The 16,185-nt window shown below is 42.7% G+C and overlaps 1 protein-coding gene across 4 annotated transcripts in view; it reads right to left on the bottom strand.

Annotated features, from left to right (window-relative positions):
- The window catches only part of LRP1B (LDL receptor related protein 1B), a 1,445,580-nt gene that overhangs the window by 535,425 nt on the left and 893,970 nt on the right, over positions 1–16,185 (bottom strand). For all 4 annotated transcript variants that reach the window (XM_083153866.1, XM_083153869.1, XM_083153867.1 and 1 more), the window contains exon 28: positions 3,416–3,547. In XM_083153866.1, coding sequence (XP_083009992.1) covers positions 3,416–3,547 — 132 coding nt within the window. The remainder of the gene's footprint in view (positions 1–3,415; positions 3,548–16,185) is intronic.

Raw genomic sequence — 16,185 nt, 5'->3', positions numbered from 1 at the left:
ATACTGTATGCATTCTGTATGCCTACAGGATTGTATATGCAAATGGCAATTGGCACTGGCAGGTGGGGCATCTGGCACCATTGTAGCATAGCTTCTAGGGTTAAGAAAAATGTAATCATTCCACCATCCTGATAATTACACTATAAAATTGGCAGAATGTGGGAGGGGGATGCAGTTAATTTGCCGGCGGTCGGAATCCCGACACTGGAATCCCGACCGCCGAAACTTTCTCCCTCTGTGGGTGTCCACGACACCCATAGAGGGAGAATAAAATAGCGTGCCGAGCGTGGCGAGCGCAGCGAGCCCGCAAGGGGGGGTGATCCATGTCCCCCCCTTGTCGGGATTTCGGCGGTCGGGATTCCAGTGTCGGGATTCCGACCGCCGGGATCCCGACCGCCGGCAAATCGTATCGGATCCGTGGGAGGGTAACCTGCCTTCCACGGAGTTCAAAGGGGACTCTATCAGACTTTTTGGGAGAACATCCCGACAGTCAAAATCCCAGGCTGTTTTCACCTAGATTGACTGAAAAACTCGACAGCCAGAGTTCAATGTTCCGGCTGCCGAGTGCCAGAAAGGGAATGGCCGTGGATTGTTCAATAACGCCCATGAATTTGACAATCCATAGCCACTTCCAATAAAACTGATCCGACTTGATTTAAATTTGCATTTGTTTTGTCGGAATCTGCCTTCAATGCTGTTGGAAATGGCAGCATTGAATAGGCGGGGGGCCGCTATTTCCCCCCGGGCAGAAATAGCGGCCAAGATTGAATCCCCCCCATTAGCTTTTCTGTGAAAGTTTGACTAATGACTACTAAGTAAATAGTTTATTGATTTGTAGATTACAAACTATTCTTGATATAAGCTCAGTGCTACTTATAAACCCCAAAGGTTCTCACCTCAACTCAAAATGAAATGAAAATGTAATTAAAAATTAAACATTTATTAATGTGTTTTATATTTCTGTCACTGAAACACTTTTTTTTTTGTTTGCTAGCAAAGACGGTTGAGAAAAGAAAATGTCTAGAATAACATTCACAATAAATGACAGAGCATTCATAGTTTTATTACTGTAATTGTGAGCTTCTAATGTAGTACGTTTCACGGTAGCATTAACCTAGACTGGGATAATGCCTGTGACAGCTGGTTACAATATAATATGAAACATAGGGCTTAAGTTACAGTATTTTATTTTCTAAGTAAAACCAATATACATGAGAATGCAACCTGTCAATTCACTTGGAACCACTGACACTGAAGCACTTCACTAGTTTCCCGCCACCTGACAAGGTGCATTCTCAGAATGGGTGCATGTACTGTTCAGACGCAGCCTGCAGTATTCACCTGTCAGCTCTGAAATGTATAAATGTGAAAATGAGCAGGAACATCTGTCTGTCTAACAAAGATCATATGCTGAGCAGGTTGTAAAATAGATCTGTTTAAAAAGAGACCTGCATTTATTAACAGGAGTGCAGGCTTGAATGGGTTTCATTTTTGTAGATCCCCAGTAAGCTGGCAACAATTGTCCCCAAGCACCATTTGGAGGGGACCCCAATTGTTAGCAGACAGCATCTGTTCAATGACTGTGGAAACTTACTAGAGAAGAATGCTGACAGCAAGAGATGCATGGAAGAGCTCAACTTACTGCGTATTGTAGTTATGAATTGGTTGGGAACATGGCTGAGCCATCAGGAAGCCATGTTTAGACCCAGCTTTATTATGCCTGAGGCTGTTTTGCTCTTTATCTGACAATCAGTACTACAGATTCCACAACTACATTACAAGCAATAATAGGTTCTGGGGCAACCCCTGAAATGGTACCTAAGTGATGTATGGTTATCTTATAGGCAGTACAAGTGGTGTCACTACCTGGGTGCAGAGGGTGTGGCCTGCACGAAGATATCCCACATCAAGGGGTGACACCAAAGTGCCGCCACTGCAGACAGCCCCTCCTGCAGGAGAAGCCAGCATCTCCGGGAATGCAAGCCATGCCCCTGGAGTGATGAGAAGGGGCTCCTGCAAGGCTACACTCCCACTGAAAAATAGAGAATCCCCATTTGGTCCATGGCAGGGTTGATAGTGCACACTGGGTGTCACTATACCCGATGGAGCCTCCGGGCAGTATTATTTGGTGTTGTTACTCGGTGGTACATAGTGAAACCAATATTTTTTTATCTAGTATTTTACTACTTCTTATAGTTATACAAACTAATTATATGAATCCAGAAGTTAACATAAATCATATATCAACTAAATTTAGGTGATACGTAGTAGAAACTTGTCTCTTCGTAAAAATTACAGTTTATAGGCTTGTCTAAAAGGTCTACAACTTAATTAAAATATTTTATTAAGTACATGATAGTTATACTATTACTTCATCAAGTTATGGTATATATAAATGAATTATTAACTGATGCAAGCTTGGAGAATTTTAATAATAGGTTAGACTATTTAAAGTTGACATCCTAAAAGCATGGGTCAAATTAGTTTTTTACATAGGGCCTAATCAGACTTGATCACAACATAGGGCCTAATTCAGATTTGATCACAACATGGTTTTGTCCATTTAACAAATATTATTTATCAAATGGACAAAACCATGTGCACTGCAGGTGGGGCAGATGTAACGTGTGCAGAGAGAGTTTGATTTGGGGGAGTTATTTTGTTTCTGTGCAGGATAAATACTAGATTCTTTATTTTTACACTTTAATATAGATTTCAGTGTTAACACACCGCACCCAAATCTAAATCTCTCTGCACATGTTACAATTGCCCTACTTTAGTGCAGCATGGTTTTGTCAATTTGAGAGAACAATGGGGTTTATTTTGGTTCACTCTTTCTGACAAATTCCTTCTTAGATGCACAAAACCATGTGCACTGCAGGTGGGGCAGATGTTACTTGTGCAGCGAGAATTAGAGTTGGGTGGGGATTTACTTCAAAGTGAGATCTATGTTTCAGTGTAAAAATAAAGCAGCCAGTATTTACCCTGCACAGAAACAAAATAACTCACCCAAATCTAATTCTCTCTGCACATTTTACATCTGCCCCGCTGCAGTGCACATGATTTTGTCCATCTAAGAAGCATTTTGTCAGAAAGAGTGAACTAGAAAAAGGCCCAATGTGCTTTGTGATCCAGTATGAATTAGGCCCATAATTTGTTATTTGCAAAATAACGGTTACTAATACATATTCAATTTAAGAAAAGTATTTTAAATGAATAATTTCCTATAGGACTATAATAAAAAAGGACTCTGTAGTGTAGTTAAAGTCACCAATCAAATTATAAGTACAAAAATTGGGGGTGTAGATTCGGTTGCGCTTCATTTACATGAATGTGAGAGTTATATGTTTTCCAGGTAAATTTAATAGAAACACAATAAAATATTTTGCTTTCTGTTTTCACATTAATAACTTACCGCGGCACGTCCTTTTATCAGAGGATAACTTCATTAGATGAGGACAGGCACAAGCAGCTGTTCTGTTGAAATTGATCAAACACAGATGGGAACAGGGGCCTCTTCCGTTACTGGTGGCACAAGGGTTGGGAGCTGAAAGGACATAAATAAACAATAAACTATTTAAAACACATTTCCACACCATGTACATTTTACTTTATTAATGCTAATTTAATTTGACCTTTTTCCAGTTGCTATAGAATATTTCTTTCATATGATATATTTGGGCAGACATTTATCTCAAATCCAGATTTACATGTGCTGTGCCCAATTCTCTCTCACTGGCAGGGCCAGCCCTACCATTAGGCAGCTGCCTAGAGTACCGGGATCTGAGGGGGTACCACAGAGTCTGCCTATCAGAAAAGTATGTATGTATGGAGGACATCTTTGTTGTACTTAATGCAGGTGGCGGCTGAGGAATGTCTAAGACGTCACCTCTTTCACTTGACGGTCTAGAAAGTGGCAATTGTTGGTAGTGTTGGGTTGTGGGGGGGATCAGTAGATTTAAGTTTTGCCTAGGGTACCGAGAAACCTTGGGCATGTTGACTATATAGTTTTCCTTGGTACACTACAGTATGCTACAGTTTATGCAATAATATACTGAATATTATGCACTATGCAGGGACATTTTAAGAGAGAAGGAGGCCTGTCTGCAGCCCCCTTGGTCCAGAAGTCTGAGCTGTAGAGGTCTGAAAGCCTAATGTGTATGCACAGATCTCTGGGAAAATAGTGTGGCAGCTGTTTTCCTAGCCAATTTACTACTGTACATGCACAAAACAGCAGTAAAATGGCAGCTGCACCATTTCCTCTGTGATTTTTTAAAGCACTGTTTACTTATTCAAGAAATAGGTGGACACACTGTACACATTAAAAATTCTCCAGTGAAACTATAGTCCTCATTCAGATGTATTCGGTCCTGCACCTCATTCCGCAAAGTACAAAAGTTTGGTCATTTGCACATGCATAGGACCCATTCTGTGTCTGCAACACCGGAGGCAGGAGGACACTAGACCATGAATTTTGCTATTTGGGGTAAGGGGGCGGAGATTTGTAAATTGCACAGTGTACACATAGCATTAGCACACATTGTGATTGGCTGGTGGATGTTTTAACATATAACTCTGAAATTAAGCAACCAATTTAATTATGGACATCTAAGGGCCATGAGCTTTAATTTGGTATATGATGTGCCTTGCTTCGGCAAAAACATTAAAGAAAGAAGTCACATAGCCTGGGGTTAAATAGGGGGGAATGGAGTTTCACAACCTGTAATGGTGCGGTGGAACTTATCCAACCTCCACTTTGAACCGGTACAGTAATTCTAACAGAAAAGCATTTGCAGGGGATGCCAATGGCCCTACCTCTATCCCTGGCTCCGCCTAATGAAGGGGGGAGGAGGAAAGGGGGAGGAGGAAAGGGGGAGGAGAAGGGGGATTTGGTGGCAGAGGGAAATTAGGGCCTATTCTAGTTCACTCTTTCTGACAAAATCCTTCTTAGATGGACAAAACCATGTGCACTGCAGAGGGGCAAATGTAAAATGTGCAGAGAAAATTAGATTTGGGTGAATTCTTTTGTTTCTGTGCAGGGTAAATACTGGCTGCTTTATTTTTACACTGCAATATAGATCTCACTTTAAAGTAATCCCTCACCCAAATCTAATTTTCACATTGTTTACTTTAAGCCCTGCTTATAGCCCTTATTTTATTAATATAAAGATGTGTACCCAGACCCTAGTATAAAATCCCTGCAACATACACATGGCAAATATTTGTTAAAAACAAGATCAATTTTATTCTCATTTAGGGGGAGTTGTACTAAACCTTGAAGAGTGATAAAGGGGAGAGAGATGAATTACCTTTTAACATGTCAGTTCAGAGCTGATTGGTTGGTACTTTATACAATTTATAACTCTCCAATCACACATTCAATCACATTAGAGTCATTGATATTACTGCTATTTATTGAAACATGATATGAAAAGAAAAATAACTTTATGCAGCATGGAACCTTGTTAACGATGTTTTCTGTACATGCTGGATGAAGGAGGACACGGTTAAAGATCTGTGGAAGTGGGCATCATTGATGATATTGAGCATACACACTAAGGCCCTTATTCTGATCGGTGCGGCCGGATCCGAATATGCGGCCAGGACCATGCGTGCAAAACCCCGCCTTCCATACGGATCGCCAACTCCGTCCGTACGCGGTAAGAAGCTGGCCGAACGGACCACACGTGTATTTCTCACGGAAGACGCCTCCTCCATCTCAGGGAACCTCCCCCATCATTCGATGGTCGCAGACCATCGAATGCAGGACCGAGTGCTCCACCAGCTTCCGCAACCTCAGACCACACGGACATTTTTCCGTGCAAAAGCAGGGATCTGGGCGGGCAGCTGACATCCGGCGATGTCATATGTCCGCCCCCTACACGTGCATCACGACTGCATTACCATACGTACGCCCAGCGTTTTCATGGGAACGCCCATGAAACGCGGGGCGTATGCATATGGTAATGAGCCCAAATAGCCCTTCACGCCCCTCTCCACCCCCTGTTCGGAGTGTTCACATATCATGCGGGATTTGGCCCTACGCCCCGCTTGCACATGCGCAGACACAAAACATCGGCGGCCCGAACGCACGCGGATATAACCGCACCGATCAGAATAAGGGCCTAAGTGATATTATAAGCAATTTAGAGCAGAAGGGGGAAATGAGAAATATTTATTTATTAACAGTTTCTTATATAGCGCACACATATTCCGCAGCACTTTACAGAGAATATTTGACTATTCACATCAGTCCCTGCCCCAGTGGAGCTTATTCCCTTCCCTATATTTCCTACCACATGTACATGCACACAGACACAGTCATTCTAGGGTTAATTTGGTCAGAAGCCAGTTGATACCAGTATATTTTTGGATTGTAGGAGTAAACCGGAGTACCCGGAGGAAACCCACGCAAGTACGGGGAGAATATACAAACTCCGCATGGTGGGAATCAAACCCATGACCTCAGCGCTGTAAGGCAGTAATGCTAACCATTACACCAACCGTACTGCCCAATATCCAATATCATTTAATATATCGCTTAGTGTGTATGGAGCTTAAGGCTCTTAAACTACAATTCTCTTTCTGTAATTTGGCAGTGCAACAGGTGCAGGCAAACTAAGAATTTACTGCTAGGCTCTGACCAATATGCTTACTGTCTATCTGAAGTCTCAGGGTCTAATTTAGAGTAAAATGAGAAATTGCAGTTTTTGCATACACAATAAAAATATATGAAAAATAAGAGTCTTGTTCATCTCTAATGCAGGGTACACACCACGACGACCCGCTCACGATGCACATCGTGAGCGGGTCGTCAGTGTCTCGTCCGACCCGCTCACGGTGACGCGGGGGGGGCACGACCCGCTCACGATGTGCACCGTGAGCGGGTCCGATCCGATGGCGACCCGCACCCGGCTGTATGGTCGTCATTCAGATCCTACCTGCAGCAGGTAGGATCTCAATAACGACCGACCGACCATCGGATCGGTATCGGTCCACACCAGGACAGAAAAGGGCCCAATCACCACACAATCTACATCCAATTGGTCGGAATTGGATCTAGATTGAGGGGATCGGGCCCTAGTCGTCCTGGTGTGTACCCAGCATTAGTGGCCTGGGTGACTTGTATGTCGCCATGAACTTATACATGTGCATTCCAGGCCCTCATCACCAAATGCAGGTGTGGTATACAGTAATCTCCATATATGTATTCATAATGTGCACAGACACAGTGAGAACAAAATTCGCTTTTACATTATACCATACCTCCCAACTGTCACAATTACAGCGGGACAGTCCCGATTTTCGGGTTCTGTCCCGCTGTCCCACCCGCGGCAGGCATTGTCCCGCTGTGGGGGGTGGCAGTTGGGAGACCCCCCAATCTAATAGAATAGACGCTGTGCGCATGCGCACAGCGTCTATTCTCGTATGAAAATGAGGTCACGGCTAATTAGCATAAGCCGTGCCCTCATTTGCATATGTCCCGCCCCCTTTTCGGACGCTCGCGTGGCTTCGCCGTGCGAGTGTCCCTATTTCCCCAACACAGAAGTTGGGAGGTATGTTATACAAATGTACTAAAGTACAAACAGACCATGGGCGTGCAAAACCAACTGTTGCTCCCTGCTTCCCTTGACGTAAATGTCCCACTTATGTAGCATAAGAGCAACATGTGGTCCAGAGAGCTAGCATTCATTTATATTAAGTTCACAGTAAAAACAGAATAATTCTGTATATGAAAAATTGATTTTTGTTATATATTCTGTAACGCTTGTAATGTTTTATAAATAATTATTTCAAAAACCTTGAGTTTTGAGTTACAGATATCTTTGATCACAAACAGAAGACACAGAATGGATTATATGCCTCTGACTTTAATGGATTGTAGTTGCTTTGCTCTAACATACTGTAAATAAGGAAACATGTTTTCCAGATCAATCTGTGCATGTTGACACATCGAAATTCTGTGTTCTAAATCTAACCTCAGCTTTTTACTAGACCTCTCTCAAGGCCAGATGTATCAATCGTCAAAAATGGAGAGTGATAACCAGCCAATCCGCTACTATCTGCCATGTTACAGGCTGGGTTTGACAGGTAGGAGCTGATTGGCTGGTTGTTTATCACTCTCCATTTTATCCCTTTGTGAAGCTTGATACATCTGGCCGATAGGGCGATATGTACTAAGCCTTGAAAAGTGATAAAATGGAGAAGATATACTGTACCTCCAACCAATGAGCACCTAACTGTCATTTTTCAAACAAGCCCTGTAACATGACAGTTCATGGGCTGATTGGCTTGTGTTGTATCACTCCCCATTTTATCACTTTGCAAGCTAAGTACATCTGACCCATAGTGAGCCTGGGATTGTGGAGTAAATACATACTTGTCAACATTGAAAAAAAAAAGTACTTGAGGGAGACTATAAATCGTAGATGCCTACCCTCCTGCATTCTGCAGGAGACTCCCTGAAATAGCAGCAATCTCCCTCTCTCTCTCAGTCCAACAATCTCCCTAATGTCACCCAGCCCACATTACAGTCTTACATTTTTTGGGGAAAAATTTATGAGAGATAGATACATTTACATTGAATCAACAGCACCATATCCCAGCACTTTACCAAGTACAGTAGCTTTTACTAACTGCTTTGGGGCTCATCTACATTCGTATATACTGTAATTCATAATTAAAGATTCCTCTCAGATGTAGCAGTACACACCCACGCTTCTAGGTGGCACGTTTACAATCTCTCCATATATGGAACTAGACACGCCCTTTGGATGGAGCATGACACACCCCCTCAATGGGGCACTGTGCAAAATTATATTACCAACTATAATCTCCCTGAAACTAGTTTTTTTTTAAAAGTAGGTAAGTATACTATAAATACACCGCCTGTATATAATCCTGGCATGTCCTGAATTAGGTCCTTTGTGCATAAGCAGCATTACTATTGTGGGCATTATGTGTGTAAATCGCATTAATACTGTGAGCATTATATGCATAAGCAGTACTACTGTGGGCATTATGTGTGTAAGTGACATTACTATGGTGGGCATTAAGGGGCATGAGTACTACTTGTATAAGCGACACTTCAACTGTTGGCATTATGTGTGTAAGGGACACTGCTACTGTGCGGCACAACATGAATAAGTGGCACTACTGTGTGTCATAATAAAGGACACTATTATGTAATATGAATCTGGGGCACTGCATGCGGTATAATGTGAATACGATTGTGCTACTGCGAGTAATTTGAATGTGGGTACTATTGTGTGCCAACACCCCTTTGGCAATGATATCCCTTTGCAAAGTATAAGAGAGCTGGCACAAATTTATAATTCATAAGGGGATGAACACCATGACCCCACCCCTTTTTATGCTAATATTTCCCTGTGCATTCTGGTGGTATCTCCTTGCTTATCAGTCTTCTCCTAAGGTTAATAATAAATGCTCATTCATGGTTGTTGTCCACACATGTGCCCAGTTGTTGAACTCTGGGCACATCTCGAAGGGGATCCAGAAAATGTTTACTTTTTGTCAGCAATAAAAAAATTCTGTCTCAGGATGCAAAAGCCTTTACACTTCACAGCTTGATAAATTGCCTGAATCTGTCATACGCAAAGAGATCTATGGGGACAGTTGTAAACACTGATATATATATATATATATATATATAGGCCAATGAAATCTGAGTTAACCCTTTCTTAAATTAAACAAAGCAGTAAAGGTGAGGTTTTTTTTCCCTGCCCTAAATATGAGTTAGGTGATATTTGGGATAAAGGACCTTATTCTGATTAATTTGGTCCTCTATGCATTCGCATGGAGGGCCGATGGTGTGTGTCTGTGCATTTGCGGATGCATTTCTTTCTGCACATGTGCACAGAAATGTAGGCGGGGGGCAGAGAAGGGCGGCAGGCAGCCCCATTAGCATATGGGAACGCCCAGCATTTCATAGGCGTTTCCATGAGAGCGCTGGAGGTTCTCAGGCTAATGAGGCCGTGAATCATGTGCGGAGGGCGGGCAGTTGACATCACTGTCTTTGCATAGGGCGCCCGCAGTTTAGAGTCACCATATACTGTAGGTGTTTCTGAACTGCGAGCGCCCATCGTATGATTTCTCCCCGCTTGCGACTGGATGAGTCAATCGGAATAAGGTCCAAAGTTAATACTGGGAAATATGGAATTTAAATGAAACAAGATAACTAAGTTATATTAACCCCTTCCTGACAGAGCCAGTTTTTGCGTTCCTGACAGAGCCCTTTTTTTCAAATCTGACATGTCTCACTTAAGTGGGGATAACTTTTTTTTGCTTTTACTTATCCCAGTGGTTTTGAGATTGTTTTTTCGTGACACATTGTACTTCAAATTAGTGGTAAATTTGGGTCGATACAGTCTGTGTTTTTTTGTGAAAAATACCAAAATATCGTGAAAAAATGGAAAATTTAGCGATTTGCAAAATGTTAAATTTTCTGCTTGTGAGACAAATAATCTTACCACTCAAAATAGTGAATAACTAACATAGACCATATGTCTACTTTATGTTGACATCATTATTTCAACTTCCTTTTAATTTTTTGGGACACTAGGAGGCTTACAATATGAATAGCAAATTCTCAAATTTTCAAGAAAATTTCAAACACTGATTTTTTTAGGGACCAGTTCAGTTCTGATGTGACTTTGAGGGACTTGTATGTGAGACACCCCCATAAATGATGCCATTTCAAAAACTGCACCCCTCACAGTATTCAAAACAGCATTTTGGAAGTTTGTTAACCCTTTAGGTGTTTCACAGGAATTAAAACAAAGTGTAGGTGAAATTTCAAAATTTCTTTTTTTTTGCAGATTTGCAATTTTAATACATTTTTATAAGGAACACAGTACATTTTACTAGAGAAATGTGACTAAAAATTGATTCCCCCAATTCTTTTGTTTTCATAAATATCCTATATGTGGCCCTAGTGTGCACGGTGACCAAACCACAGGCTTCATAATAGAAGGAGCACCTACTTGATTTTGGAGCCTCCTTTTTATGAGATTATTTTTTAGGCACCATGTAGGTTTCAAGGCACCATAAGATGCTAAAAGTTAGGAACCCCCCCACAAGTGACCCCATTTTTCAAACTACACCCCTCAGGGAATTCATCTAGGGGTATAGTGTACATTTCAAACCCCCAGGGGTTTCACCAATTGTGGTACAACTGGGCAGTGAAAATGAAAAATTATTTTTTTTACACAAAAATGCAGTTCTGGCTCCAAATTTGTCATTTTCAGAAGGTATGAAGGAGACAAAGCACCCCAAAATCTGTGCCCCAATTTCTCCCGAGTACGGCAATGCCTCACATGTGACCAAAAAATACCAGTTGGGTGCATGGCAGGACTCAGAAGGGAAGGAGTGATTTTTGGATTTTGCAGCTCAGATTCTGGTGGAATTTTGGTGGGTGCTATGTCGCATTAGCAAGACCCCCCAAGCACCAATACAGTGGAACCCCCCCACAAGTCACCCCATTTTGCAAAGTACACCCCTCAGGGAATTCATCTAGGGGTATAGTGTACATTTCAAACCCCCAGGGGTTTCACCAATTTTGATACAAGTGGGCAGTGAAAATGAAAAATTACATTTTTTTACACAAAAATGCAGTTCTGGCTCAAAATTTTTCATTTTCAGAAGGTATGAAGGAGAAAAAGCACCCCAAAATCTGTGCCCCAATTTCTCCCGAGTACGGCAATGCCTCACATGTGACCAAAAAATACCAGTTGGGTGCATGGCAGGACTCAGAAGGGAAGGAGTGATTTTTGGATTTTGCAGCACAGATTCTGGTGGAATGAATGGTGGGTGCTATGTTGCACCAATACAGTGGAACCCCCCCACAAGTCACCCCATTTTGCAAAGTACACCCCTCAGGGAATTCATCTAGGGGTATAGTGTACATTTCAAACCCCCAGGGGTTTCACCAATTTTGATACAAGTGGGCAGTGAAAATGAAAAATTACATTTTTTTACACAAAAATGCAGTTCTGGCTCAAAATTTTTCATTTTCAGAAGGTATGAAGGAGAAAAAGCACCCCAAAATCTGTGCCCCAATTTCTCCCGAGTACGGCAATGCCTCACATGTGACCAAAAAATACCAGTTGGGTGCATGGCAGGACTCAGAACGGAAGGAGTGATTTTTGGATTTTGCAGCTCAGATTCTGGTGGAATTTTGGTGGGTGCTATGTCGCATTAGCAAGACCCCCCAAGCACCAATACAGTGGAACCCCCCCACAAGTCACCCCATTTTGAAAACTACACCCCTCAGGGAATTCATCTAGGGGTATAGTGTACATTTCAAACCCCCAGGGGTTTCACCAATTTTGATACAAGTGGGCAGTGAAAATGAAAAATTACATTTTTTTACACAAAAATGCAGTTCTGGCTCAAAATTTTTCATTTTCAGAAGGTATGAAGGAGAAAAAGCACCCCAAAATCTGTGCCCCAATTTCTCCCGAGTACGGCAATGCCTCACATGTGACCAAAAAATACCAGTTGGGTGCATGGCAGGACTCAGAACGGAAGGAGTGATTTTTGGATTTTGCAGCACAGATTTTGGTGGAATGAATGGTGGGTGCTATGTTGCACCAATACAGTGGAACCCCCCCACAAGTCACCCCATTTTGCAAAGTACACCCCTCAGGGAATTCATCTAGGGGTATAGTGTACATTTCAAACCCCAGGGGTTTCACCAATTTTGATACAAGTGGGCAGTGAAAATGAAAAATTACATTTTTTTACACAAAAATGCAGTTCTGGCTCAAAATTTTTCATTTTCAGAAGGTATGAAGGAGACAAAGCACCCCAAAATCTGTGCCCCAATTTCTCCCGAGTACGGCAATGCCTCACATGTGACCAAAAAATACCAGTTGGGTGCATGGCAGGACTCAGAAGGGAAGGAGTGATTTTTGGATTTTGCAGCTCAGATTCTGGTGGAATTTTGGTGGGTGCTATGTTGCATTAGCAAGACCCCCCAAGCACCAATACAGTGGAACCCCCCCACAAGTGACCCCATTTTGCAAACTACACCCCTCAGGGAATTCATCTAGGGGTATAGTGTACATTTCAAACCCCCAGGGGTTTCACCAATTTTGATACAAGTGGGCAGTGAACATGAAAAATTACATTTTTTACACAAAAATGCAGTTCTGGCTCAAAATTTTTCATTTTCAGAAGGTATGAAGGAGAAAAAGCACCCCAAAATCTGTGCCCCAATTTCTCCCGAGTACGGCAATGCCTCACATGTGACCAAAAAATACCAGTTGGGTGCATGGCAGGACTCAAATGGAAGGAGTGATTTTTGGATTTTGCAGCTCAGATTCTGGTGGAATTTTGGTGGGTGCTATGTCGCATTAGCAAGACCCCCGAAGCACCAATACAGTGGAACCCCCCCACAAGTGACCCCATTTTGCAAACTACACCCCTCAGGGAATTCATCTAGGGGTATAGTGTACATTTAAAACCCCCAGGGGTTTCACCAATTTTGATACAAGTGGGCAGTGAAAAAGAAAAATTACATTTTTTACACAAAAATGCAGTTCTGGCTCAAAATTTTTCATTTTCAGAAGGTATGAAGGAGAAAAAGCACCCCAAAATCTGTGCCCCAATTTCTCCCGAGTACGGCAATGCCTCACATGTGACCAAAAAATACCAGTTGGGTGCATGGCAGGACTCAGAAGGGAAGGAGTGATTTTTGGATTTTGCAGCACAGATTCTGGTGGAATGAATGGTGGGTGCTATGTTGCACCAATACAGTGGAACCCCCCCACAAGTCACCCCATTTTGCAAACTACACCCCTCAGGGAATTCATCTAGGGGTATAGTGTACATTTCAAACCCCCAGGGGTTTCACCAATTTTGATACAAGTGGGCAGTGAAAATGAAAAATTACATTTTTTTACACAAAAATGCAGTTCTGGCTCAAAATTTTTCATTTTCAGAAGGAATGAAGGAGACAAAGCACCCCAAAATCTGTGCCCCAATTTCTCCCGAGTACGGCAATGCCTCATGTGTGACCAAAAAGTGGCAGGACTCAGAAGGGAAGGAGTGATATTTGGATTTTGCAGCACAAATTCTGGTGGAATGATGGTGGGTGCTATGTCGCATTAGCAAGACCCCCAAAGCACCAATACAGTGGAACCCCCCCACAAGTGACCCCATTTTGCAAACTACACCCCTCAGGGAATTCATCTAGGGGTATAGTGTACATTTCAAACCCCCAGGGGTTTCACCAATTTTGATACAAGTGGGCAGTGAACATGAAAAATTACATTTTTTTACACAAAAATGCAGTTCTGGCTCAAAATTTTTCATTTTCACAAGGAATGAAGGAGACAAAGCACCCCAAAATCTGTGCCCCAATTTCTCCCGAGTACGGCAATGCCTCACATGTGACCAAAAAATACCAGTTGGGTGCATGGCAGGACTCAGAAGGGAAGGAGTGATTTTTGGATTTTGCGGCTCAGATTCTGGTGGAATGAATGGTGGGTGCTATGTGGCATTAGCAAGACCCCCGAAGCACGGTGAAATTATGAACCTAATATTCCATAGATGTGTGGTATATTTTAAAACACTCCTTTATACATAGGCCGGGTTTGTCGGGGCAAGTGTCACACTGGAAAATAGTTTGCTTTCTTATTCCCTTTTTATAGCAAACTTTGCACCTTTTTTGTGTCCTGCCCTTTTTTCCAGTGGAGGGGATTTCATCAGGAAAATGCTGCCCTGGTACAATACGGGGGCCAGTACTAGAAGTACTGGGGCCCTCTGCCTGCTGGTTCCCAAATATTAGGCCCTTTATGACTTCCTCTTGAAAGTGCATAAATGTCCCCCTCTGGCCGGTAGAACGGAATAGCACGTAAGCGTTATACAGTGCCATCTGGATGATATACACGGCCACCTTCTTGTACCAGATTTTTGTTTTCCGCAGGGCACTGTACGGCTTCAGTACCTGATCTGAAAGATCCACTCCGCCCATGTACCTATTGTAATCCAGGATACAATTAGGTTTTGAGGTGTGGGTACTGGTACCTCGTACAGGGACGGAGGTGGTACTGTCTCCGTGAATTGTTGTCAGTATAAGGACATCCCTCTTGTCCTTATATTTGACCAACAACATATTTTCGTTGCATATTCCCCTGCTTTCACCCCTTCTCATTACTTGGGCAATGTGCGTTTTTGGGAGGCCTCTTTGGTTCTTGCGCACAGTACCGCAAGCTGCTGTACCTCTTGAACCAAGGGCCTTAAACAGGGGGATGCTGGTGTAAAAGTTATCCACATAGAGGTGATAACCTTTATCCAGGAAGGGGTGCACTAAATCCCAGACAATTTTCCCACTAACACCTACGAGGGAGGGGGGGCATTCTGGCGGTTCAATTCTTGAATCCTTCCCTTCATAAACCCTAAACCTGTGGGTGTACCCTGAGGTGCTTTCACACAGTTTATACATTTTTATGCCATACCTTGCCCTCTTACTGGGAAGGTACTGGCGGAATTTAACCCTTCCTTTAAAATGTATAAGGGACTCGTCGATACAAATAAATTTTTCAGGGATGTACACCTCTTCAAATTTGGCACTGAAATGATCAATGACCGGCCTGACTTTGAATAGCCGGTCAAAGGTGGGATCATCTCTGGGTGGGCACTGTGCATTATCGGTGTAATGTATAAATTTAAGAATTGTCTCAAATCGAGTCCGGGTCATGGCCATACGGTAAAATGGAGTACTGTACAGAACATCTGTACTCCAATATTGCCTAATTTCTGGCTTTTTTACTATGCCCATATGAAACACCAGACCCCAAAACGTCATCATCTCTACTGCATCTACAGGGGTCCACCTAGCAAATGATGACGTGGGGTTTTGAGCAATAAACTGCTGGGCATATAAATTAGTTTGGTCCACCATTAAATTTATAAAATCATCCGAGAACAATAATTTGAAAAAGTCAATTTCTCTGAGACCTGTGGAATCAAATTGGATTCCTGGCATGGCCAAAAACTCAGGAACCTGGGGCTCAAAATTGTCTGGTGGTGGGGTCCATACGAGATCAATTATTGGGGGGGGGTCTCAGCTGCTCTACGGGGGCGTCTTTGAGGGGGTCCCTCATCACCAGAGGAGGAAGAGGAGCTTAAGGCGAATCCTTCAAATTCCCCGCTTGCATC

This window comes from Crinia signifera, chromosome 7 (assembly GCF_055691185.1).
Source record: "Crinia signifera chromosome 7, ASM5569118v1, whole genome shotgun sequence".
Taxonomy (NCBI): Eukaryota; Metazoa; Chordata; class Amphibia; order Anura; family Myobatrachidae; genus Crinia; species Crinia signifera.
The sequence above is the reverse complement of the archived record's forward strand: the minus strand, read 5'-3'. Positions and strand labels throughout refer to the sequence as shown.